General features: G+C 38.2%; 1 protein-coding gene across 1 annotated transcript in view; it reads left to right on the top strand.

Annotated features, from left to right (window-relative positions):
* The first annotated feature begins 265 nt into the window (after window positions 1-265).
* Window positions 266-26,548, top strand: part of ESR2 (estrogen receptor 2) — a 32,482-nt gene continuing 6,199 nt past the window's right edge. The window contains exons 1-5 of the mRNA XM_026849548.1: window positions 266-734; window positions 7,014-7,189; window positions 9,946-10,062; window positions 19,746-20,045; window positions 25,011-25,149. Coding sequence (XP_026705349.1) covers window positions 301-734; window positions 7,014-7,189; window positions 9,946-10,062; window positions 19,746-20,045; window positions 25,011-25,149 — 1,166 coding nt within the window. The 5' untranslated portion in view covers window positions 266-300. The remainder of the gene's footprint in view (window positions 735-7,013; window positions 7,190-9,945; window positions 10,063-19,745; window positions 20,046-25,010; window positions 25,150-26,548) is intronic.

A 26,548-nucleotide genomic window follows, 5' to 3' on the forward strand; every position in this document is an offset into this window, starting at 1 on the left:
TTTTTGTCTTTTTTTTTTTTCCTTCCATTAGTTAAGGGAGTCTAAACTCAACATGTGTCTTAGCCTTTATTTTTAAGGAAGTTCTAGAAAGCTTTCTTAAAGGTAGTAAATTTGTACATTGACTGTTTAAGTGCCTTTGGTATGTAATCTGTTTTAACAGGATATTTTTATATTTTCTGATTTACTGATTCCTTTTTCTTTTATAGAAAAGGCAATAGAGAAATTTCTTACTTCAACTTTTTTTATACTTTATGATTTTAGGATGAATATTTAAACAACAATCTTCAGTCTTGCTTCAAAATGTCCCTGTGTGCATCTTCTCACAAGGACTTTTCTCAGTTGCTGCCACTTCAGGATATTGGATGCAATAAAACAGAAATTAAAAACTCACCTGCTGGTATCATCTCTCCAGTTCCCTACAGCTGTAATCAGTCCACATTGACAGCAGAACACAGTCCAGTATTTATTCCCTCGTCTTACATGGAAAACAGACATGAATATTCTGCAATGGCATTCTGCAGTCCTGCTATGATGAATTATAACATTACCAGTAATTTTGGTGATTCAGAGAGTGCATCTGGGAGGCAAACATCAAGCCCCAATGCGTTATGGTCCGCTTCTGGCCATCTCTCCCCTCTGACATTGCACTGTCAGTCATCGCTTCTATATGCAGAGCAGCCAAAGAGTCCGTGGTGCGAAGCTAGACCGACGGAGCCAGTGCTACCGGTGACCAGGTCAGTACTACTCATTTCTTTAAAACTGCTGAAAATTATTTGCAGTTTCTTTAGTTCTTTTAAGTCTTTTCTTTTTACATTTGACTTCCATATGTTGGTGTCTGAAAAAAAACAAAACCAAACCAAAAAGCCTCCACCAAACACCAAATCAGTCCTGAGTGTTGGTTTGTTTTTTTTTTTTTTAATATAATTTCTGCAATAGGATTTTACAGTAGCACGTTAGAGAATGATACACTGACACAAAGCACTACAAATGCCTTCAATGTGGGAACTGTTTACTGTATAAACAAAAGTTCAAGACTGCTGGGTACTACTTTGTGTAATAAAAATGAATTTTGCACTGACAAATTAAATCCTTTGAGTGAAAGAAGTAAAAGTTTATTCTTTTTTCTTTCATACAATGTTGTTTGGATTCCATATTATCTGGATTTTTTAAATGGTTTTTTTTTTACTGCATCTAGTGGCTGTGAAGATTTTTCATGAACTTAGAATTCAAGGGAAATGTTATCTTTGTTTTTTGGTTTTAGTATTAACAGTTATACAGCAACATGCATCATGTGTAAAAGGGTGCTGCTACTGAAAAAGTCTGATGTTTCTTGTTGTTGTTCTCAACTGACTTTATGAAGGCGTTGTGAACAGCAGATTCACAAGCTAAATTTTCAGCTGTAAAGAAAGCTGTAACTTTGCAAAACATGTTCCCATTCTGCACATTTACTCATATTACAAACCATAAGCAGTGTGTAGATCATCAGCTGATGAAATTACCCATTCACGGGTGCAACAGCTGTTGGATGGATAAAAGCTCAGGGTGTTGCACGTGCTGTTCCTGTTTTAGCAGCTGTATGTTTATTCATAGGGCTCCTTATTTAACTTCAGTAGTCATTGTCTCTATGAAAAATGACCCACATTTCTTCTGCAATGGGTGGGGTCTTTTGTTGACTGCACAGGGCTAAGATGTGAGGTCTACATCTACTTCAGACTTGTAGGCTGCACAGATCTTCACCCTGGCCACCTGGCTAGTCTCTATTTGGAGTCAGCAGAGAGTAGCAAGCAATTCTGGAGTGCAAATCTGCTTTAAGTGTAGGCATGTGGTTTGGGGGAGGCTGTTTGGATACAGAAGAATTTCCCAAGCAGGTCTAAGGTGACTAGGGCTAACATTGAAACTCTTCCCACTTTAGTTAATATTACAGAACTTTGACAGCCCTGGGAAGGCTGCTCTGGGTTAGTGTTTGAAACCACCCGGATGATGGGACAGCAGCTGGAGTAACCCAAGAGCAAGAGCATCCTATCTGATGCTCTTCAGTGTGCTCTCTTACATAGACAGAAGGGAAACCAAAGCTACCACACTGGAGTTTAAATATGTCTTCTGACATTTGTATAGATTCATACAGACTATTGCTCTTGTAGCTGATGATGACTTAAATTAAAGAGGAGAAATCCATGAGATCTGGAGTTAAAATTTATGGATGTTCTTTATTGTTCAGCAGCAAGTAACTATAGCGTTGCTTGGTAGCTGGACCTTCTCAGTGGCTCATTTCAGTATGATGCATTGTAACACCCCCTTTGTGTACAGAAGTTGTAAAAAACAAAAAAAAATTAATTTGACATGGAAACACCAAAATCAAGAGTTATAATTTCTTTATTGTGGATATCTGTCCTGAAATTAGGCTGTAAAGGAAAAAAAAAAAAAGCCCTGTGTTTCCTTTTGCTTTATCCTTTGGTGAGGTATTAAATTAATGTCATGAACATTATATTTATTGCCATGGGAACAATGACTGTGACACTACAGATTTGTAGATTATATCTTGAAGGAAGAGTTCTTGGGATTGAAATTTAAAGGAATAGGAGTGGGGGAAGGGAGAGACTAATGCTGAAAAGCCTAAGTCATTTTATACAGCATTGTAGCTTGAGAAAAGGGATTTTGTTTGAAGATGAGTAAGAAAGCATTACTACATGTTTAAGCCTGTTACAGAGTTTATTTTACCTTTCAATATAAAGCAAGTCTCACTGTGAGAAGAGTTCATTTTCCCTGGGTGTAAATTTATGTTAACATTAGCTAAATGTGGTCCATTTTGCTAAAGCTGATGACTCTGTAATTTGGATCTCCTTAAAATAAAGAACCTGAATTCTCGGCATTCCCCTTCCTCACAAACAGGCTTATTATAAGAATCCAGAAGAAATTTATTTAACTTAATTAAACACAAATGCTATGCAGTATAGTGTTACTTTGTACCAATAGTTCAACAAAAATTATTTGTATTCCATGTAAAAATAGATGTGAATTTTTAGAGTTCCATTTCTTTGGTATGAAATATCAATAATTTGAGGATGAAGACTGCTATACTTACTTGCATTGTAGGTCCTGTATCTAGTGAAGACAATAGAAAGAGTCTCATAAACTTTGTTGGTGCAGGATCACTCAGTTTGCGTTAAAATGACATAAAAATAAAAAGAACATGATATTGTAATTATATTTAAAAGTAGTCTGAAATATATTTTTGTCTTCATCCCCTAAATAAAAGTATTTTAATAAAGAAACAAAAGGTTTATATTCCAAATGTTATTTTCTAAAAACTATAAGGAAGCTTTAATGAAGTTGCCAGAGTGGTGTTTCTAGAGCTTAATTTGTTCTTCTTTTCTATTATTTTCCTTGTGCTTGTGACTAATTGTAGGTAGAGCATGTACTTAAAGGTTTTTGAGTATGCAGGCTTACAATGCTTGCTTAATTAGAAATGATTTAGTAACTTCGTCTTGTTCACTGTGTGCTAATATCATGTTTATACATTGCTTAAACTGCTCTGAGCCCATAATTGTTTGCACTATTCTTCTATCCTTTTATTGTGCTAATTCTGAGGAGCACTTAAATGTATCTGGAAGTCTGTCTGAGGTGATGGGTTGGCATCTCCATTTTATGATGGAATAGTTACAGAGATTATGCAAAAAATATGTCTCGTAATGTTGATATATCTATAATATGATTTTCAGCATATTAGTCAATGTTTGGAGCGTAGCAGAACCTCTGCTTTGGAGATATAAATATTGATGGTTGTGTGGTCTTAACAGTTCCAGTTATAGTGGAGGGTTTAGAAAATGAGGGAGATAAAGATTGAAAAGTATTCTTCAGCTGATATTTGCCCATCACCTTGCACACATTCTGGGAGAGAAAGGAAGAGCCGCCTTCATCCTACAGTTTAGCCTTCTATGGGATTGAATTATCTCCAGGCACTGAATAAGCCAGTGGCCTGTGGAAGGGAGGGAAAAAATAAAACCTGGACTATTAATTTTTTATTTAATGCTTTTATATTTTTCTCAGTGGTGTTTTTTTTTTGTTTTTTTGTTTTTTTTTCTCTCTTTCTTTTTATAATGTACAATAGTTTACGCTTCAAAATAACCTGACAGACAACTACTTTCTAGGTCAAATCCTTGCCACCCTTCTTTTTTAATAAAAAGTTGAATTTTAGTTCAAGTTTTTTGGGTGTGGCATATGCATCAAATACTTGCTGTGGCAAAGCTAGAGGTAATTAGGAGACAAGATAGATACTGAATAACCTAAATAGTCTTGCTAATTCCTTCTCTTTCGGGTAATCATCTTGTCACTGTTGATGATTAGTAGGAAATCACTGACTAGTTACTTTCAAAAAAAAATTCTTTTTATGGAAACATCATATCTCTATATAGAAACCACGATTATAAAATAGGGATGAGTATTAGGAGGTGTAAAGCAATAGATCTTTCACCATGTGGTTCCTCAGTAGCAGCCAGGGTACATCCCCCGTTTTCCTGCATCCTTTGGTGCAGGAGCTTCGTGGGCATCCAGCCAGCTACTGCCAATTCTTCTGGAGGAGCTGGCAGCTCATTCATCTGCTGAGCGTGCTGGCGTGCACCAGTCCCAAGAGCACTCGGAGATGGTCTCTGACCACGCGTGAGGCTATACCTGCTCTGGTTTGATGTTTGTGTGGAATCACTCTCTGATCACAAGGTCCTCAGCATGAGGAACATGTACCTTAAAGCTCTCAGCTTTTTCTTAGTTCTGTTGTCCTTAAAGATGACAGTAACAAAATGATTGGGTTTGAACCTCTTGCTGTGCTGCTGCAGCTATCGCAGATGAGCAGATTTGATGCCTTTTCGGTTTGCAGGAGGAATTCATTCCAGATTGTTGCTCTGTGTGCAAGTTGTTTGCCAGAGTCTGCAGAAGTCATGCAGCTTGCATGTGTGCAGGGTGACTATTGTTAAATTTAAGCAGGGAAAGAAAAAGTGTTTTTTAAAACACTTGTCATGGCCTGAAGGTAAAAAACAACATTCCTCAGTGAGAGGTTACTGTCTGTGCTTGTGCTTTATTTTAATCTACAACATCTCAGTGCTTTAACAAGGGCAACAAACATCACTCTCTACAGCGTATTAATCAGTCACTGAGACGCTCTCTAGCTGATTTTGATTCTCTTCTGACTCTCACAATGGGATCATGATTCCCAAGTAGAGCTTAAAAATATACCTCTTCTTCTAATGTGAAATGCCAAATTACCTTTTCTTCCAAATAGGAAGGAATAGCAATGCTTTTTCCTCCTTGCATTAGCAGCATATTGGGACTGTATCACACATGCTTTTCATTGTAAGGGACAATTCCCCCACACGGGTATTTCCAGCGTGGCAGAAGGGGAAATAATTTAGTGATGCAGCAGTCCATTAACAGGAGTGTGTGTGTGTAATCAAAAACTGGCCTTGTTAAACACCTGAACACCCTTATGCCCAGCACTATCTGAATGAATTAACCTTTTTTTAAAAGCTTGCAGTAACTTCATTGTACAACAAACACCTTATTTTTTCTCTATTGGAATTTTCTCAGAGCACCACCCTTTTTTCTTTCCAAATTTTCTACTAGGAAGTTGAAGCACATTCTCCTCAAATTTTTATAAACTTGATGATTTTTAGTTGGCATGTTGATGTGTTTGTCCTTACCTCCTGTCATGAAACCAGCACAAGGTCTAGTTTTAATATGTTAGTTAAAGCCTCTTTGACAGCACTTTCAGCATGTTTCTGTACTGTTCTGTTTAAATTTGCTCTTGTTGGTGAAGAGGTTTCTTCTGCCCTGGCAATGTACCGTTGTTCTATCCCAACTGATACTTCTCCTTCTCCCTAATCCTTCTGGAAGGTGGGATGAGCATAATTCTACAGTTTCTAACTTCTCCCTCTGTGCTTAAGTTTATAGGTATAAGTTGACTATACTGCTTTCCCTTAGTCAAACTGTTGCTGACAGTTTTCATTACACTATTTTCTATCTAGAAATTGTATTGATCATGAAGGTAAGACATGCTGAAACCACCAAGATAATGAGGTCCAGACAAAAAGTACAGAATGGATATGCTTCCTATATCTAAAAACTGTTTTACTGATAATCTAAGTTCTTTCCTCTTGCTGTTTGTTTACAGGATTTTGGTGTCAGGAATTGGCTGTTATTTCATGTTTTTATCCTGTTCTAGTTTTAATCTAGTTGCTAAGAATAGTTCCAGTTAGATACTGGAACTATTCTTGGAACTATTTTCAGTGCTTCAGAAATGCATATATCTTACTAATTTACATGGATCAATATTTTTTTTAATGTATGAAAGGCTTTTATTAACTATGTTTCTCCATTTTTCTTGTATTGAGACTTCCTTCTATTTAGCATTAGGGTGATCAACATGGGTCATCACCTTGAACCAAAAAGTTTGTCTAACATTGTGAGTTCATCTTGTAGGCTGAGATTCACATCTTAAGATACTTGTCTCCAGCATCTCATTGAATGAATAAAGCCTTTTTTAAAAGATTAAATACTTGAGACTAGATGTGTATTGCTCAATCTAGAATTTTGCCTTACTAACAGTATGAAGCAACTGCAGCTCTGTGGTAGCATTAATCATGTCAGTCTGAGCTCTCTGAGTTTACATTTTCCATGTGAAGCTTCCCAAAGGCAAAGCCCACTTGGTTCACAAATTCCTAGACTTGCACTTTTCCAAGAATTCTTCAAGATCCACCACCATATGATTTTCCCAGAGTTCATGTGAATGACACATCAGTAGTCTAGTTTTATGCCCTCGAGTATTTTATAACTTTATAGTCTGTCACCACTGAAAGATTCTAGGATTTAAATAACCTTATAAGAAAAAGGCTTAACAGTGTTTCACACTATCCTGTGTTCAGTAATAAGAAGGCTCTGAAGAAGACAATGGAAAATAATTCAACTCTTTGCAATGTAGATTAATTTTTTCCTCTTTTATAACAGATGTTTTTCTTTTCTATCAGAGAAATGTTAAAAAGAAAAACTAATGGCAGTGACTGTACAAGCCCAATTGCAAATAATCCTGGCTCAAAACGGGATGCTCACTTCTGTGCAGTCTGCAGTGACTATGCTTCAGGATACCACTATGGGGTCTGGTCATGTGAAGGCTGCAAAGCATTCTTTAAAAGAAGTATTCAAGGTAGGAGAATCAGCTTTTGATAACTTTGCTCAAATAAGTTGTTTCATATGCTCAGGGCTGCAGCGGCTGATCTAGTAATGAGCTGATCTAAAATTCTGGTGTATGGTGCTGCATGCTGAAAATGGAGCAACACATAGTTTGAATGCTCTGTCTTTTGGCTCTTATCAAGATCTGGAAACATTTTAAAGTGAGAAATTGATTTCTTTAGGGAAGAGATGGAATACATGGCATGGGAAAGCCCTTCAGGAAAGGCCTTGGTGGGATGGCACTGTGGACTTGTGAATCTGATTGCAGTTTGTGTCCCAAAGTAGACATACTAATTGTGGGTTTGTTGTAATAGGCACAGTTAGAGTAGGTAATTGTCTGGAGACTTTTCTTGCCAGGAACTATTCTTGACAAGTGTACGTTGCCTGGAGCTGTTGAGTCATAGCATATAATTGCTACACATACTTTTATATCCTACATACTGTGTAGATAGCATTAGGAACAAACCTCACTATTGTTATTTCTCAGCTCTCCACCCCCAAGAGTCTACACTGCAGTATTTCTTACTCTGCCAGATTTCTCTGTCTATGATTTCCACTTCAGTGTTTAAATTCTTGAATATTTGGTAATTAGTTCAAATTTGCTGAGTGGCCGCAGTATGAAGTAAATATAGGTCTCCATGTTTGTTACCACAGTCTGTGAGCAGTGACTTACACACCAGCATTAGACCACTTAATTTCTTTGATCTTGGCTGTAGTTTTTATGTTCTTTGTCCTCATCTGGGGCCTCTTGGTGGAAACTTGATTGGCTTGACACTGTGACACTACATGTGGATGCTAACACAGAAAATCCTGTCATTTTTTTTTTGTCTGTAATGTTTCTCTTCTGCACACAAAACCTTTAGCAATCTTGAGACATTTTATTTTGGCTCATTGTGACAGAGCTGGTGTCACCATTAGAATCAAATTTAAGTCAGAACTTGCTTGCCCTTTCAATTTATTGTGCAAGTTCTGACTTAAATAACGATTGCTATACACTGGTGCAAGTACTTTTGATTTTTAAAATAATTGAAGAGAACTTTGTCTTCAGTTTGTCACAAATAGAGGCTGAATTTGATCTCAAAGTGTTTTCTGTCAGGAAAATTGTTTGCCTGCTCTGTGTTGCTTACCTGTGCTTTGGTTGTGAACAAGTTACCTATTGTGGCCTTTTGTACACCTTAATGTACCCTGTCAGGTAACATTTGTTTGTAATTCAAATACATGAAAGTAAGTTCTTGACATAAAACACTATCAAGCACTCAGTTGCAATTGTTGTTATGAAGAATATTGTTCATAGAAAGAAAAAACTTCTGGGCCTACCATAGACCGAAATGTTGGGCTAATGCCTAGTTAAAATTGGATGGTATGACCAAGCAACTGTGTGTGGTCTCCTCTGCTTGTCCAAGTTTGTAGTGTAGCGTATTTGTCCACAACTCTGAACATCTGCCTGCAAGCTAAACTAGCCCAAGGTCACAGGAGTTTTAAACCACTTTATATATATGTGTGCTTGGGTTATAGTGCAACAGAGAGCTTCCTTCTCCATTCCCCCCATGTTGCGTGAAGAGTGATAAACAGTAATCTGTTTTTCAGTCATATCTGCCAGTAGGAAACTGGACAAACTGTAACCTGATCTCTTCTTTTTCAGAATGTCAGTTCAAAAATTCAAGGTTAAAATTATTTTAATATTGCAAGGAAATAGTCACAATGGTTCAGTTAAATAATTACTCTTGGGGACATGAACTCTTGGACTTGCATCAAGTAAAAAAACTCTAGTAGCTGTATCTTTGCCTGATCTGTTCTTAAAGTTTAAAAAATAACTTTAAAAAACAGCCTGAGAGAAAAGATATTAAGAAATGTAAATGAGCAAATATTTTTTGCATCCTTTGATAAATACTGCGAGAGAGATTTCCAGTGTTTGGCAGGAGATTGTTTGACTGTATTTACACCAAGAGCATACTGAAGTCCAGTTTACAGTAATTAATCTTTGGATAAGATTATTGATTAATGAAATACAATAATATAAAGGGGCTTGGGGGGAGACGAGCAGTGAGGTGGGAGAGCAGAAGACAACAGAAGAGGCTGTAGTGGAAACTGATGAAAATAAGAGAAACACTTGTCCACAGTATCTAAAAGTTATACCTTCTGTTTGTGCTTTTCTTCATACTATACAGTATGCACTATTTTATACTGGTCTTCTTTCTCTCTTGGGCTGCTTTTTTTAATTAGCTTTGGTCCAGGGTCAGTCCTCCAAAGGCAGCTTCTTTCCTGGAATTCACCACATCAGGGAGTTCAGCAAATAGAGCTGTAGTTTACTTAAATCTTTGCAGGACTGAAGCTGTGTACACTGATGTTTTCAACTCTGATGAGGGGAAAAAAACCTCTACTATATGCCATCTGTAGAGTCCCAATATACAGTAAGAAGTTGGAGGTTGGGAACAAATTTCCACAAGAGCCTATGTCCCATTTTCAAAAATGAGTGGGTGTTAGGAGGTGCTTGGTTGTCCAATAGTCATCACTACAAGGTGATCTATGTTGTCTGGTTGGTATTTGAGGCCACAGATTAATGTTTTCTGTATAGGATAAATATGCATTTTTGAATCAGTTAAATTAAAGGAGCTTAGATATATGTGTATGAAAATGTTGAGATGCTTAAAATCAAGAAGGTTCTGATTTGGGAAATGACCCCAAGAGACTGTTGGAGTTGTTAAATCTTCTCTTCTTACTCTGCTGCAGGACATAACGATTACATCTGCCCAGCTACCAATCAATGCACGATAGACAAAAACAGGCGCAAAAGCTGCCAGGCATGCCGGCTACGGAAATGTTATGAAGTGGGAATGATGAAATGTGGTGAGTTTTGTATGTCTGTGCTGTTTGCTTGGGTTTTGCTAGCTTCATTTTTTACCCCTCAGTCAATTCTATATAGCACTTTATTTTTTTTTTCCCCTTGAAATCCTAAAAAGGCACAACAGACAATTAGAGCAAGATCTAAGCTGGTTTTATAGGAAGGAACGTACTGATTCTTAAATCAGAAGAAGACTTTTCATTTTCAGAAAAAAATCTGTGGAAAGGAGTAAGGTATAGGTTAAGCATGTGAAAACCATAGTACCTCTGCAGAGCTCTGTGAAGGCAGTTTTCTCGCATGCTGTTTTCTGCAGAATGGGAACCCAAGACCCGCTGCTGCCTGAGCCCCAGGCCAAACTGAAATCCCTTCTAATATGGGGTAAATGAGCCTATACTGTGCTCTGCTGGTTGAATGTAATGCAAGAACAGCAGTGCCTCATCAAAGCAGTAGTTAATTAACCCAATATCCTGCCTCCAACAGTGTCAGGGGCGAATGCCTCAGGTGTGTAAGCGTGACACTAGCATCTAAGTGAAACTACTGACAACTCCCAGCTTCCAAAAATTAGCAGTGGGGGACTTACGGTCTAGAAGAGGTTTCTTGTATTTAATAGGTCTTAATATATTAATAGAATGGCAACTTTTCCATTGTTGCTTTTTTTTTAATCCTGTGAAGTTTTAGCGTCTACAACATCCCATAGCAGCTTGACCACCTGCCATGTGAAGAACAAGCTCTCTGTTTTCCAGGCTTTTTTGTGGGGCTTTGATGGGGCAGTAAGGGAGGGCAGTGGGCAGGCTTTTCTTTTTTTGAACAGGCTGTTTCCAGATGATGCCCTGCAGCTCTTCCATCAGAAGAAATAATGAACTGCTCGTTGTCCCAGCACCACTCAGAATTACCCAGCTTTTTCTCGTATTCCTATCTTGTACTTACAGTGATGTGACTTCAACATAGTTGTACATTTATAGATGAATTTTTAAAGGTTACTTGTAAGAATAAAATAAATTGAAAGATATTTCAATAGCTAATGTACTTTCATACTCAAGGTTTGTTGTTTCTTATAGATTTCCCAATGTACATAATAGAAATAGGCGAGGAAAACATCCCATAGGAATAGTGGAATGTAAAAAAGAAGGTCACTGTGCTTGATCCTCTGTGATTTGCAGGTGTGCGTCTCACTTCATCGTACTTAATGTAGATACCTATTTCTATTTCAAGGCTAGGCCCTGTTTTCATCCTCTCACGGCTTTGATCTGAAGGCTGTTCAGAGAATATTATTTCTTTCATTAGGGACGTTCTTTAGAACTCCAGCCTGCATTTACTGATGGACAGTTAATGCACGTTTGTTCTTGTGGTAGCACTGTCTTGTAGCTTGGAGGCTTATCTTCTCTTAATTATTAATGGTCTGGTTGTATTTATGGACTACATCGTATCCCCTCACAACCTTTGTTTTATTACACTAAATAAAGAAGAAATCTTCTCCTCTTGCAAAATGGGAGAGTAGACTGAATCTGGAAGTCATCAGGGTAGCTTGTCTGTCAGTCTGCTCCAGGTGGAAATAATCCATTTTGCACTGGGATGACCGGAATCATGAATAGTATTCCTGTGAACTCTCCCCACAGTAGCAGCATTAATACATATCTGTTTCTGCAGGAGCGTTTCTCTGCGTACAACCCAGGATCCTATTTGCCTTTTTCGTGGTTGTATCATGCTGGCAGTTCATAATAATTTTATGATCTGCTATGATTGCAGCCTCCCTGTTCATTTCTAGCTGGTAACTCTCACCTTAGAGCTAAAATTCCAATTTTTCCATGTATTATTTTTGTACTCCTGAAGTACATTTAGTTTCTGTTGCTCAAGTCAGCTAGTTCTTTCTAAATGAATCCCCTGTCATCTTCTACACTAATGATGCCTCTCAACAGTATTGGTATTTTTCATTAATATGGTTTTAGCTACCTTTTGTTGTCTGGCCTCCAGAAAGGAAAGCCTTACACTTGCAAATGAGACTTCTGAAACCTTACTCTCTGAATTGTGTCACTGTCTTTTGTTCATCTTTATGACTGAAAATTTTACTCAAAGTTTTTCCAACAGGGCTTTCTATCAAGCCCCAGTTCTGCAGTCGGAGTGTTTTTGTAAAGATTGATTCCAGTATGATATTTTAAGGTGATCCTCCACAATACTTTCCTTAGAATAAAAGGATCAATTTAATTGTCCAGGAAGTCCTGGTTTGTGATTAGGACTCAGCGGCACTATGTTACTATAGGTAATAAATAATAATATGTACTTATATCTTAACCTGTGTTCCTTTTAATCTTGTCACGTATTCATAAACATATTTTCCTACAACAGTGAATGTTTATAGGACATTAATGACTGTGCCAGACAAAACCCAACACTTTGAAACTATAACAGGAAAATAACAGGAATTGTATTTTTTAAAAATCGGGTTATTTAATAGTAGCACTGAAATTTGAGACTTGAGAATCTGTGAGTCTTAACAATTTAATTTCAGAAAAAGGAGTATAAAAATTACTCAGAATTGTCTGAGTTGCCTGATGAGTTAAGTGGCACCTGTGAGTAAAGCTGATGCATGGACGGACACACGGTGACAGACATTTAAACCAGACAGATTTTATGACTATATTTCTTGCATGAAACATAAATGCTATTTCCTGCAGACCAGAGTTATTATCTTTCAAATTCTTTGTTAGAGCTATGCTTTAATACCAGTGTTTTTTACTGTAGAAAGCCATAAAAGAGTACATTTTCTTTTAATGAAGGCTTTTCCCCATCTTTGTTCCTTTCCCAGGTCACTTAGTGAATGCATTGGTTCACATCTGCTAAAACCCTGGATAAGATAGAATGGTTTGTAAGTGCATTTTTGCTCAGCGGTGATTTGTTGTCCAGCAGAAGTGATAAAAGAACCTCAATTACCACTTTGTAGTTTATCAAAGTTCTTCATAAAAACTCTGCACTGTTTGCATCAAATCTTTAAATCTTAACTTTTCATATTATCAATAGACACCTTGAGAAAAAATACACGTGTGTGTGTGTATATATCACATACATTTCTGTGTGTAAATGTGATTAGGCAGTACATACCACCTTTAAAACAGTAGGAGGCAGTAGGAAAGTGTTGCTTTGGAGTTTTCTGGTCTGAAATTCTCTTGGATGTCTTCGCTTTCATGAATGTTGGGAAGTCAGCCCAACAAGCCACAGGTATTTCAGTGGAGGCGAGCCTGGGGGTGCTTTGTGTTAAGGGGATAATGGATTTTCTTACAAAATATACCATCATTGCCAAAAGCACATTCAGGGTCTTAGACACCACATCTGCAAATTTCTCCATGGGAAGTCTGTGTTGGCTACTGTTCCAACCAAGACAGCTACTGCTAAATTTTGGCACTAGGACTATAGTAGGAACAAGGAAAACAGAAAAACTGCAGTTAACTCTGCCGAGCAAACTTGAATAAAACAGATCAGGGTAAAATTGATCTTCTCTTGGAGCTTTCTGGTGTTTACCTGGGGAGCTGAAATGGGCTGGGCTGTTTGCCAAAGTCAGGAAAGCGGGGAGTTGCTTCATCGCTTAACTATAGCCACTCCGGGAGCAGCTATGCTCATGCTTTTCCCTTTTGCTTCCTGAGGCTCAAATAGACATTCTTCCATAAGGAGTTTTCAGTTTCACTGTTGGACTAGACTTACCTTTTATTTCTCCACTCTACCTTGCTCCTGTGTCTTTTCCCCCATGTGCCAGTTCTCAACGTGTTGAAAATGCTCCAAAGAATAAGCTCTTTTCTGCCCCTTTCCCACCCCAAATGAAGAAGATGAGAGACAATACTAAAAAGTGGTGGAGAGATACTGCCCTTGAATACTGGCATCATTTCACAAGTTTGCAGAAAGAAAAATGTACTTCTCTGTGGACTGATATGGTTCAGGCTTTGGCGCTCTTTTTCTCCTGTGTGCAGTTTCTGGATAGCACTCTGAAATACTGTAAATTACTTTTCACACAGAAAGTAAGTGGGGAAAAAATGTTTCATGGCATTCTCTGGACGTCAGATGTATTAATTGTATTTTAGCTATTATAGAAATTACTGTAATTTCAGCTCCTGTTCTCATGCCTGTACGGCAGACAGCAGCTTTGTCAGTAGGTCTGCTCCGTGAATACAGACGTACTCACCAGAATATTTGCATTTGCTTTCAAAGGTGACCGGAGAGATAATGATTTACTAATGTATACTTTAGCAGTTTTAAGCTCAAACGCTTAGAAAAACAAATTATAATATATTCAGTGGTAGAATCGGCAGTTGCTGCTGAACTGGTTAGTTACAAAAGCAGTTGCCAGGGACCAGAATCAATATTAAGAGCAACGTGCCATGTAACTGCCCACCATATCAGTCAGCAGAGGCAGTTGTGATTTTCAAAGAATTTGTAAAGCAGGAGTTGCTTAAAAATAGTGTTTCACTGCCAGTAATACCCGTTGTGGCTTGTTCATGGGTGAGTGAACAGGCTCATTTTAATTTTTTTTTTTTTCCAATGTATCTTATTTCTTATGTTCTTGTGATCATTTACCCATGTGGCCTATGGTGCTGTAGCTTGAGGTCTTGCCTTTGGTCCAGCATTCTCAGCTGAATACAGCTATTTTGTTGCACAAAGAGTAACTTTAAATAAGGAGAGTGCTGTAGGAAGAATGAGGGATTTCATCAGCTTGTGCTCTTCTCCAGTTGCCTGAATTACCTTTATATAAATGAATATTAGCTATTAAGCTATAGAGTCATAAATAGTCCCTAATCTGGGAAACTAAGCAATTTATTGCTGTGCCTTTACATAGATTGATCCACATCTCTGTGTCTAGTTAAGCCAAACATTAAGCTGCTCTAAAATGATTTACAAAATATAGTTTTATAAGCACTTATACGTGCCTGTTTGATGCCAATACATGTACAGGTAAAATTTTTCAGCCCTGCCTAAAATTTGGGTTTGAATAAAAAGCACAGAAGTTTCTTTACATCGTTGAAATGTTGTTTTAATTGGAAAGGCCGTTACTGATGTGTCAATTGATAGCAAGCTTAAATGTTGTGTTCTTAGTTGTGTAATCTTACAATGCATGTTTTTTTGTTTTTTTTTTTTTTTTTTAACGTGGAAATAAATACTATCTCTTAATTACTGATGAGCTGTGTTTTACACACACTGCTCAGTGACTCAGCTTTTGCCTGCTTTGGCAATATATGGTGATTAAAAAATAAAAACAATAATCTGGTTTGATCAGGGGTTTACCCCACCCCCCCTTTGTCACCAACTATATTCTTTTTAGTAACAAGACTTTTATGCAGAAATGTCATAACAAAGTTTGGCTTTCTGCACTGGAGATGTGATTATAGAAACATTTCTTATATATTAAATGGAGCATTTTTTTTTTTAAATAAGTACCAGTTATACATAAAACCTGATTTAGTTAAATAACTTAAAGTAACAAAGGAGCTTCTTATTCCCCAGTAAAAACTCTCCACAATTACTGAGACCTTTAGTACTGTCAGTAAGTATCATAACCTGACTGGAATATTTTAAGTTGGAGCGTGGAGTGCAGCTGCACAGATGAAAATTGTACAAGGTTATATCAATTAGAACAGGATGCTGGACAAATGTGGGTCTTTTTAAAAATTTTACTGATTTCTTTGATCTTCATTAAAGTACCTGGTCACCTACCTGTGCATTTATATTTCGGATAGACTACAAAATGTCATTTAAAAATCTTTACAACAGTGAATTGGAAAGGATAACTTGAGTCTTGGCACCAAAGCCCTGATATTTTCTGTGCCACAGAGATGTCTGGGTGACAGTATAACAGAGATGAGGACAGCTGATCAGAGGATGTGGAGTCCCACAAAAGTGCACTTGGTTCACTTCAGTGCCAGGAGCTGAACTAGGGTCAATAAGCAAGTGCTTGTTTGACCACGGGTTGCTTCTGGCAGATGTGTCCAAACTGCTGTAATTTCTTCCTCATTGTGTCAGGCATCTCCTCCTCTCCCCAGCTCTATCTTAAACTAATAGTTTTTCTGAGTTTATAATTTTAAATATGGCTCCTAACTGAACAACTTTTCCATGTGTTTAATTAAAACACTGCTGTTCATGTGTCTTCTTTTGGGGGCGTCACAGCTCCACCCGGTACTGAAGAACAGAAACTATGCATTTCAGGGAGCAGCTGGTACTTTTTGATAGCCCAGGAAAATTTCTCCTCTGCCTTGCATCTCCCTATGACTTTTAGTCCTTCTGTGCTCCTTTTCTTTTTCTGTCCTTTCAGATGCCCGCGTTCAATATGCTTCATAATATTTATAAATAGTAGAAAAAATGTGTGATGTTGCTTCTTGCTTTAGTTCAGATCTCTCATGGTGCTTATTGTCTCTACCATGCCCATTGACATGAAAATCAGAGCCATGGATCTCTCTCTAGCTAGAGCACCCTGATACCTAGGCACTTCCTCATCTGTCTCCAGTTGTACTTTTGTTCCACTTGCTTAGCTCACTGTCGACCTTTCATCTTTGTCTTCCCAGATAGAAAATATTTACATACTTTCTGTGCATGACATGACTTCAGAACAGTCTGCAGCCCAGTGTGCTAGTCTAATGTTTTTCTGGAGCTGACAAGGCACTTTAAGATTCTCCTCTTGACCTTTGTGTGTTAGTCCAAAATGAGGCTTAGCACAGAGTTCACTACATCATCCAAGTGTCCTTGTGGAAATTAGTCCATGCCTCACTGTCCTTTGACTCTCTCAGGAAGAAAAGATTTTGTCCAGACAGATGGTTGAAGAAATTGCTCTGTGACTTGTGTAGTTCTGCAGGTAACCATTTTTTGGGGTAACATCATCGTCTGATTTCATGAATCTACCTTATGATAATGTTTCAAACTTTGTCTCAGCTGGTATGTTATCTTTCTCTGACTGATTTTTGGCTGCTCTGGCAACTTCTAGCTAGATGTTATTTGGCTAAGCATTTGGTTTTGCTTCAATCCATAATTTATGCAAATGTCCTGTCAGTACTCAACCCATTTCATCCTACTCATATTCCTTTTAAGGATGCAAAACCATTCTTGCCCCAAGTGGTGCAGACTTTAAGCCAGACTTCCAGCTGATAATGTTTCCATTTCCAAATGCCTTGTTCCACTTGGATTCCTCCATGCCTGAGGGCTGTTCAATGAACCAACTTTGCCTGTTTGTCTTCTCCAGCCTCCTGAGTTTCCAGGTAAAGGGTGTTTTCCAATATTAAGAATTTCTTTAATGGTCATCCTGTTCTCTTTTACATCTGAGTTGGTTCACTGAACAGGCAATAAGTGAGGATGATAGCAATGTGCAGTTGAAAGTTCCACATCCTTAAAGTCCTGGCAGACTTTTGTTAGTCCTTACCCAGCCTTTTCAGTGCCTCCAGGTTGTACCCAACTGGCCTTTGCATCTCACCCTTCTCACGGGTTGACTCAAATGGGGCCTGACAGCTGCTGAAGACAAGACAGGACTACGACCTGAAAAGCCACCTCATCTGAGGAACCTCTACCACTAAGTGTCTGCATTCACCAAGCATCTTATTTTAGCAAGACAAAGCCTTGTCAACAGCATTTGAAATTATCTTTTTGTGGCCTCACTACCTTTGTTTTAATTTGGCTCATATTTGGACCTTGTTGTTAAATGATACCCAGGGCCAGAATTGCACTGCCTGGTTGGAATTTAAACAAATCATGGTCTATATAACTCTTCTGGACATGGATGAAGAATGGCAGGAATTCCTGAACCCAGTAGCTTGGTGAGGGAAGCTGCTCCATTGCCATGTCCTCACGTCCAGTAGCATGTCTGAGCGTGTATTCTTGTTAGGCACATATACACACAATACCTGTATCCATAGTCAGCTACACAGATCAGCACAAACCAACTACTGGATTCATGTGATCACCAGAAGTGGAAAATATATGCATTTATGCAATATGGATCCTTCCAGTAGCTGGGTTTGGTCAGTCTGTCAAATAGTTAGCCTGTAGGACCCTGTATCTCCCCAGCTGATGGCCTCTGGGTCTGCAGCCTCACCCCAGTTGCTGGTGCTCAGCCCAAAATTGTCACAGAAACATACATGTGCTATGGATCCCTCCAGTGACTGGCTTTAGAAATTCAATGCTATCCAGTAGCTGGCTCTTGGATTCGCTGTTCTTCCAGGTGCCTTGAACACACTCTCGCCCACACACATATGAACAGGTCTCTGTTAGCATGTCCAAACCTATCACCATACCTACCAGTAGCTGACACCCAGATTCTCTGGTCTTTCTAGTAGGTGCAGAAGTTTATTGTGGGACTGAAACCAAATGGAACAACTTATTACAGTTTAAGACTCCATGGTGTCTATATATGCAATAATAAATGTTGGTCTGGTGTAGATTTATGTTAGCACAGACATTTTCATATCTATGAAAATTTGACCTTTGAGTATCGTATGTCAGTAAAAGTGTTGATGACCAGCACAAAAAAAACACCATCCAACCTTCTAAAAGATTTACAGAATCAACTAGATTGGAAAGGACCTTGAAGATCATCCAGTCCAACCATTAACCTCACACTGACAGTTCCCAACTACACCAGATCCCTCAGTGCTATGTCGACCCGACTCTTAAACTCCTCCAGGGATGGGGACTCCACCACCTCCCTGGGCAGCCCATGTCCATTTAGAACACAATTTAGTTGTAATATCAAAAATGTTAAGTACTGGAGGATTCCAATCTAAGGATCTTTTCAGTAACTCAATATTTTTAAATATCTAGATTTTTAACATGGTACAGTCTTGTGCACTAGTTACTGCCGAGGTTTATTTGTAAATCAGTAAACATAGTCCTTGTTATAGAATACACTGAAGGGGTGAGGGAAGTAGGAGCCATGGTTGAATGTTTAAGCAAATCCCTATACCATGTTTTTGGAGGTGCTTTTGACTCTTTCTATAGCAGCTATGCAAGAACAGGTAACAATGATCCCACCAATAACGCTGACAGAGAATTGGAAAATATTTGGTGTTGTGAGAGTGAATAATAAATTAAGTCTGGGAATTTAAAGGACTGCTCTTTGCACAGAAATAGTGTTCTGCATGCAAAATTCCAAACATTGGGCTTGGACCTTCTAGTTGCAGATATCTGAATTTGCTTTCGGGAAATTTCTGTTGCTTAATCGGATGTAGGGAAAAAATGGGTTGCATCTCAGTAAGCCCCTAGGTGACCACTCAGCTAGTAATGAGGCTGAGCTGTGCTTCTGGCTGAGGTATTTATTCTGTATCATGGCTCAGACTTTCAGAAGTCTTTTCTTCCCCGCAATTTCCTTCTAAAACAGAATTTCAGAACAGAATTTACAAACAGCCATCTTTATTTGCATTTAAAGACCTGATTTATCTCTTTATGATGTCAATGGGAATTTTCCTATAGACAAAGGGAGCTAACTGAGGTTCAAAAATAAACATTTTTAACCTAACTTTGTTTAGTAAAATAAATAAAAGCCTCAGCTGAAGTCAGTGGAAACAAAGTAAAGTCAATGCTGAATGCTCTAGAAATTTGGAAACTGGATGTTCAATATTAGATCATCCAGTATTAAAGGGTTTTCCCCCTTCTTTCCAAATATGTGGGTTTACATAATGCAACATCAAGAGAAAAATACTTCAGTGCAATCATGTGCTTCTCGTGTCAGGTTCAAGAAGAGAACGTTGTGGATATCGGATTCTGCGTCGCCACCGCAGTTCAGAAGATCAGGTGCATTTCATTGGCAAAGCTAAGAAATACAATGAGACGGCCACCCGTGTAAAAGAGATCCTGCTCAGCACAGTCAGTCCGGAGCAGTTTGTTTTAACACTACTTGAAGCGGAGCCTCCCAATGTGTTGGTGAGTCGTCCCAGCAAACCATTCACGGAGGCCTCCATGATGATGTCTCTGACAAAACTGGCAGACAAAGAGCTGGTTCACATGATTGGTTGGGCCAAAAAAATTCCTGGTAAGAATTTAATTTTTTTTTTTTTAGTCAATGCTTTTACCATCAATTTATCATTTTCTACACTGAAATAATAGCTCAGCATAGTAAATATGCAGTACAAAAGTCTTAAGCTTATTATACTGGATGTATTTTCATTTAGACGATGACCTAGCCCATAATTTGCTGTCTGTTGTTAGTCAAATATTCATTTTGCTAAAAAGCATAATTGGTGTTGTATGTATTTTCTACCTTGTCAACTGTCAATACCTGATGAATCTGATTTAGAAGGTTCATTAAAAGGGGTATTAATTAGATTGCTATATAAAGGAATTTAAGACCAACTTCTTTCTTTGAATCCTGATAGAAGGTTTCTAATACAGTTGATGAAAACTGAAGCGTGTCCAAGCATTGAGTGTCTGCAACTGTTTCATTTGACGTAGTTGTTTCACAAAAGCATCAGATTGCAAAGTGGTGCATAGTATCAATCTCAGAATTATCGTGCCCTCTCCTTCAAAACAAAAATCAATAAGGACGCTTTTGGTTCTTGGCAACACAAAGGACATGCACTGAAGTACAACTACATGTGTTATTGCCTTGAATGTCTCAGATGTGACCACAGTATTGTATTTTGACAATGTACCATTGCACTTGTTACAAACTAGAAATGGTGGGCATTCGCAATTCTTTCTCCGTGAAGCATCTACGATTAAAACAGAAGAAAGAATAAAACCCAGAATAAAAGCAGCCAACACACAGAGACGATATCTGGCAAAGTTGTGCAGAAGAACTTGCTGGCTGACATAGACTAAACCGCAGACTGTGGCCTTTTGGCGAAAGCTAAGTTGACCAACTAATAACAGTGAGCTGAAAGAAGCATTGAATAATGGATGGACTTACAGCAGCGTGGGGCTTAATCCTTAACTTCAGATACAGTGCTCTGCTAGAAGTGATCCCTACACCTGTGTTTACCTCGCGTGGCTAATATATTCTGCAGTGTGTCTGGTAGTCCTAACCCCACATCCATCAGGACACCATGAGCTCCTCTCTTGGATTTAATGCCGAAGGCAGCCAGTGTACTGGTGCGTGCCCTGGTCTTGTCACACTGGTGCACTGTGAACATCACTTGCTGTCACTTCAGTGTGCACGCAGGAAGACATGCCAGTAATCCTTACCTCTAGGAGTAAACTGAGTGTGGACACACTACAGGCAACAAGCTTAGTGGAGAATATTTCTAAGGATTTAGAGTAAGGGAAGTGTATCCTAGTTCAGATCTCGGTGGAGTGGCTGAAGGTGCTACCAGCTGCTAGACCACATCTCCTAGTTAAAGATCACAGTCTCCATGGCTCAGCCACTGTGTTGGAGGGTTCAGGTGTGATGAAGTTTTAGGATGTACAAATTCCAGGTCAGCTGCTAGGCTTGCTTGGAGATGCTTGCACAGCATGAGCGTCTTAAACCACGCTAGCCATTTGCAAAGCTATAGTGGTTCTGCCATTAATGTGCAATGTTTTAAACTGAGAGCCTGAATCATTAACCCTTATTTTTCCTGACAAGAAACTCTGAAAATAACTGTAAAGTAAGTAACCATAAGGGGTTAAGTGATGCCTTTTACTATAATTTCTTGTCCGATCAGAAAAACTTGATGCAAAAGGTACCATTTCAGAGAACTCCATATAGTTATGTTAATCTAGTAGGAAGTGAATTGTAAAGGAAAATCAGAGAAAGTCTTAGAAGATGACCTCGTTTTAAGCAATATTTGAATGGGAAAAAAAAAACCAAACAAACATTTTCCGTTTTCTGATCGTTCTTAATTTTTTTTTTCAATAAAAATCCCAAACACAAACCCAGAACCTCAACCAGTTGAGATTAATCTTTTAAATTTTTTAAAAGGTCACTTTCCCAACCAACCCCAATTTTGATATTGATCATTTTTAGTTTATTTTCAACATTTGTCAGAAATAAAATATTTTTCTTGGCAATAAGAGAACTGTATGAAGAAAACCCATTGAAGCAGTCAAACCCCTTCAAAACATTTCCTGGGAATGTTGACACTTTATCTTGTATGTTTGTTTTTTTTCTGATCACTCCTGTTACACAGAACAAAAGTAAACAACATTTTAGAACAATGCCAAAAATAGATGGGATGTTTAATATGTGCCTAATTATAAGTAATATTGACATATTACATGGTAGTTAGAGCATTTACTTGAATGTGGATTTTTTTTTTTTTTCCATTGAAATAACTGTGCTGACTAAAGCTTAGGGCATAGAATTTGAGTTTTCAAAAAGTCTTGCCAGAAGTTAACCATCTAGGTCCATGCTCTGCTTCCTGGAGATCAGGTCTTAGAAAAAAAAATACAGAGTTCTTGACTAATGGCCCAGTGAACAGTAATTTTACTTTCTGTAAAGCTTAATATTTGCTTTTGTGTAGTTGGGTAAGAAGACCATTTTCACCTCTAAAGTATTATTGGATGTTATTTTGACACTCGCAGAAAGTGAAAAAAATATCTTTTTTTTCCTATAGTTGCTGATGTTAACAGTAACTTTTTGGCTAAATAGGAAAGATAACTGTTTATATCTTAAATTTTTCCTATGTAATATTTAATGACCTTCTTTCATTACGAGTTTTACTCTCTGGCTGTATTTTTTTCTGTACTTTCAATTTGATGGATTGTATTTTTGTTGTTCCTCAGTAAAATAGAAGCTGACACCTGGATTTTTTTTCCTTCTGAATTTCAAGTATTTTAATTTTAAGTTGTCATATGGCAGAACATAACTTCTATAGTTGCCTTTTACTTTGTTGACCTAGTCTAAGAGTGTTGAATGTGGTTCATAGCTGAACCTGTATTGCTAATTGATAGAATGTTGTCATAATATTGACATCTGGATTTATTATGCAACCTAGAGTCTTGCTGGCCAGAGCACTGTGTGTCTTGCTAGTTACTACACATACAGCACAAGTTTTTTTTCTTGTGTGTCTCAGCAATTTATAATGAAATTATTAGGTATAGAGCACACGATTTAAAGGATATGTGCTACAGCCATAGGAAAAAAAAAAAAAAAAAAAAAGTAGTTTAATGTACTCTGCAGCAGATGAAATAGGACTTCTGACACTGCAATGGGAGCTGTGGTGGTTATGTGCTGGTTTTAATCTTTAAAGCATAAATTTGTTAGGAATAGGAAAGGTATAATCCTTCTAGTCGCTGTACTCAGTGGCCATAAATCATACTGCTGGTGCTGATAGTGTGAGCTTGGCAGATGACATACAGGATGAATCTGGATCTTTAAGTATCTATAGATTGAACACTGGGACTTGCACTGACATCTCACTCAACTGAGATTTTTTTTTTTTTTTAAACCAAGTAACTTGTTGTTTATGCTAGAGAAATCAGCACATGCCTGTGTAAATGTTTATTTAAATAAAATTTGGAAATGTCTTTGGGCTGTTGTTTCCCGGGAAACTGCCACTGTCAGTTTATACTATTCACACTTCCATGATTATTTTTCTAAAAGCACTTTTAAAATTATGAGTGTGTGTCTGGCAGATAATCTGTTGTTGGCTGTGGATTCTGTCGTAAATTCTGTGACAACAAAATCCAGGAGGGAAGGTACCCCTCATAGGCTCCTGTTTACCCTTCTTACAAAATAAGGAGCAAGGCTATCAATTTTGAAAGGCAGCACTTCTAGCACTGGTAAGAGAGAGCGTGCATTACCCAGTTTATGTCAACCTGGGCTGTCACTGACTGTCTTCCAGCCTAGTAGTTTAATGAGATTAAAATATATGGAGCATTTATATAAATCACCGACAGAAGATTCTTTGACAATGCAAACGTACTGTCTGTATTTTAAGACCTCAGACAACTGGTAAAAACTAAGGGAAACCTGTCTCTCGTGGCCAGGCTGTAACAATTTTTCACTATGTAGAGTCGTAAATGCCCACTTGTTTGAAAATGAAGCACCTTTGCTAAGAGACCTGTCTAAAGCAGCTCTGCTTTTGACCACTGAACTGGTCTTCATTGTATCTGTGGTTGTACACCTTAACTGGCCAGTCTGCTTTCCCGTTTGTGTTTTAATAATTTACACTTCTGCTGTTTTGGTATGTAAATTTTACTTCTCTTTTTTGGCTTCTATGCATCTTTTCTTTCCCCAGTGTTTTTTACAGGGGAAGGGAAAGACAGGGCAACAACTGTCTCTCCCTTCTGGCTGTGCTGCAGGGCTATCTGACTCCTGGCTGTAAGTTCTGGAGAGAAGTAAATGCTGCACCAGGTTTATGCACAATCACATTAATTCTGGTCTTGTTTCTGGGATGCTGTGTATGGGGACACTATGACCTTCACCAACTACCCTTGTCTCTCTTTTTTTTTTTTTTTTTTTTTTTTTCTCTTCTGGTTTATTGCAATTTTGGGGAAGGAGTCAGCAGGAAAGGGATAGGATAGGGTCAACACAGGCACCAAGATGTGGATTCTCTCATAGTTACCCAACAAACCCAGAAACACACCTGTCATAAATAAAAAAAAAAAAACCCACAAACCTGCAAATGACAACCATATGGGTTCTGGGGAAAGAACAAGCTATTTTCTTGGGAGTCCTCTGCAGTGCAATGCAGTAATCTCCAACAAATGGGAGTTTCCCGAATGTTTCCCTGGTGCCTCTCAGGAGGCTGTGGGACCGTCATCTAAAGCGGTGGCCAAGAATAAGACAGGTCCTCTGCAGCCACTTGAGTTTCACCAGCAGTATGGGAATAATTGCCCTTGAACATCGCTCTGCTTTATTTCAGATGTTTTGTGGAAGATTTGACAATGATAACAAATATTTATGTTCCTATTTGAGATGGCAGCATGGTCCTTCTCATGTCAGTGCTCCCTTTTCTGGCTTTCTTCACAGCCCGTAATTCTTTCTGTTTCTGTTGTTTCTCATATACTCAGTCTGCTTTATCAAAACAAAGAAATAAACAGATTCATTTATTTTATGCTATTTTCATCATTTTAGGTTTCATTGATCTCAGCCTATATGACCAAGTAAGACTCTTGGAGAGCTGCTGGATGGAAGTTTTAATGATTGGTTTGATGTGGAGATCAATCGACCATCCTGGGAAACTAATTTTTGCACCAGACCTTGTACTAGATAGGTGAGAGTAATAAACTTCCTGAGAACACTTCATATGAGATGTTTGGAGGTGGCAGGAATGGTAAAAGGAAGAGGTTTAAGTATGGGAGATGTTATTAATAGTATAACTAACAATATCCTTTACTTGTATTTGTAACAACAAAGTCTTGAGTTTCCACATCCTGACAGGCTTAAGGAATGCTAAGTGTAAACAGTACTGTTGAACTTGCCAGCTCTTTAATTCCTGTAGCACATTACAATTGAATTTTCTCTGTATTTTTCGCATGTTTCATTGGTTTTATTCCTTTTGGTCCAGGTCTCTAGATGTTGAAACAATAGGCACATCAACACAATGCGGCTGATGATAGATTTTTGTCCTTCCCACCCCTCAAAAAAAGCAGATGTAGTGTCAGGCCATATTTTAGCTTTTTAAAGTAGCTTTTCCACCTGTTTTTCTGCCTGCCCCTAGCGCAGACTTCATAAATAGCCATAATAATGAACATTGCAGCCCTAGTCAAAAGCAATTAAAAAACCCCTAGCTTGCTTTTTAATAGTGAAAGCATTTTTTTTCAAGCTAAAGCAGGGTGTTTCCAAGATTAAAAATTATTTCTCTGTAACATCATGTACCAGCAGGGAAGAATACGGATTAGTAAGGGTGTTTTTCTACAGGACCTCAGAGGCTTTGACCTGGGCTTCACACTGGTAAAAAGTCAGGGAAACAATATGTTCTCTTGGGTAGGTTTAAAATGTCTCTTAACCTTTTCAACCTGTGGAAATTCAGGTCTATACCAGCTCTGTGGCTTAAGCTCAGTAATAATCATTGTAGATACAGAAAGCCAAATGGGTTAGTAAGAGAAATAAATTTAATTTATAAAATATATGACATAAATTATTATCTGCCAGTATAAAATTCCATACAGGACACGCTGTGTTGTTCAATGCAATGATAAGAAATTGCTGAAAATGTATGATACATTTACTTCCTCAGGAGGATAATATGTGCTGAATAAAGTGAGTTTATTTGAGGCATTCCTTCATCTCCACAAGACACAGCAGAGTGGGAGCCAGCAAGCATCTGGGCACACTGTAATTTTTATTTTTTTTTTAAGACAAGTGTATATGAAACTGGTCTGTAACTTGATTGTTTTTATCTTAGCTGAACTTCAGATACATTTCCTACATAATCTTTGTAGACAAGTACTTCTCTGATGCTTGTGTCTTTGTTTTGAAACTGGCAGCTGCCTGTCCTTCTCCAAAGCTTAAAATTTCCCTTTGCTATGAGGAACAGGGGAAACTGGGCATTATTGAAGCAGCTAGCTGTCTGCAGGCAGTACTTGCTGCACCTGGTTAGTGTTACCTGCCTGTGCCTGCTTCCCAGCCTGAAGGCTCAGCACCTTCCTCTTGGGATCCAGCAGAGGAGT

Source organism: Athene cunicularia, assembly GCF_003259725.1.
Source record: "Athene cunicularia isolate RWA chromosome 5 unlocalized genomic scaffold, athCun1 chr5_part1, whole genome shotgun sequence".
Taxonomy (NCBI): Eukaryota; Metazoa; Chordata; class Aves; order Strigiformes; family Strigidae; genus Athene; species Athene cunicularia.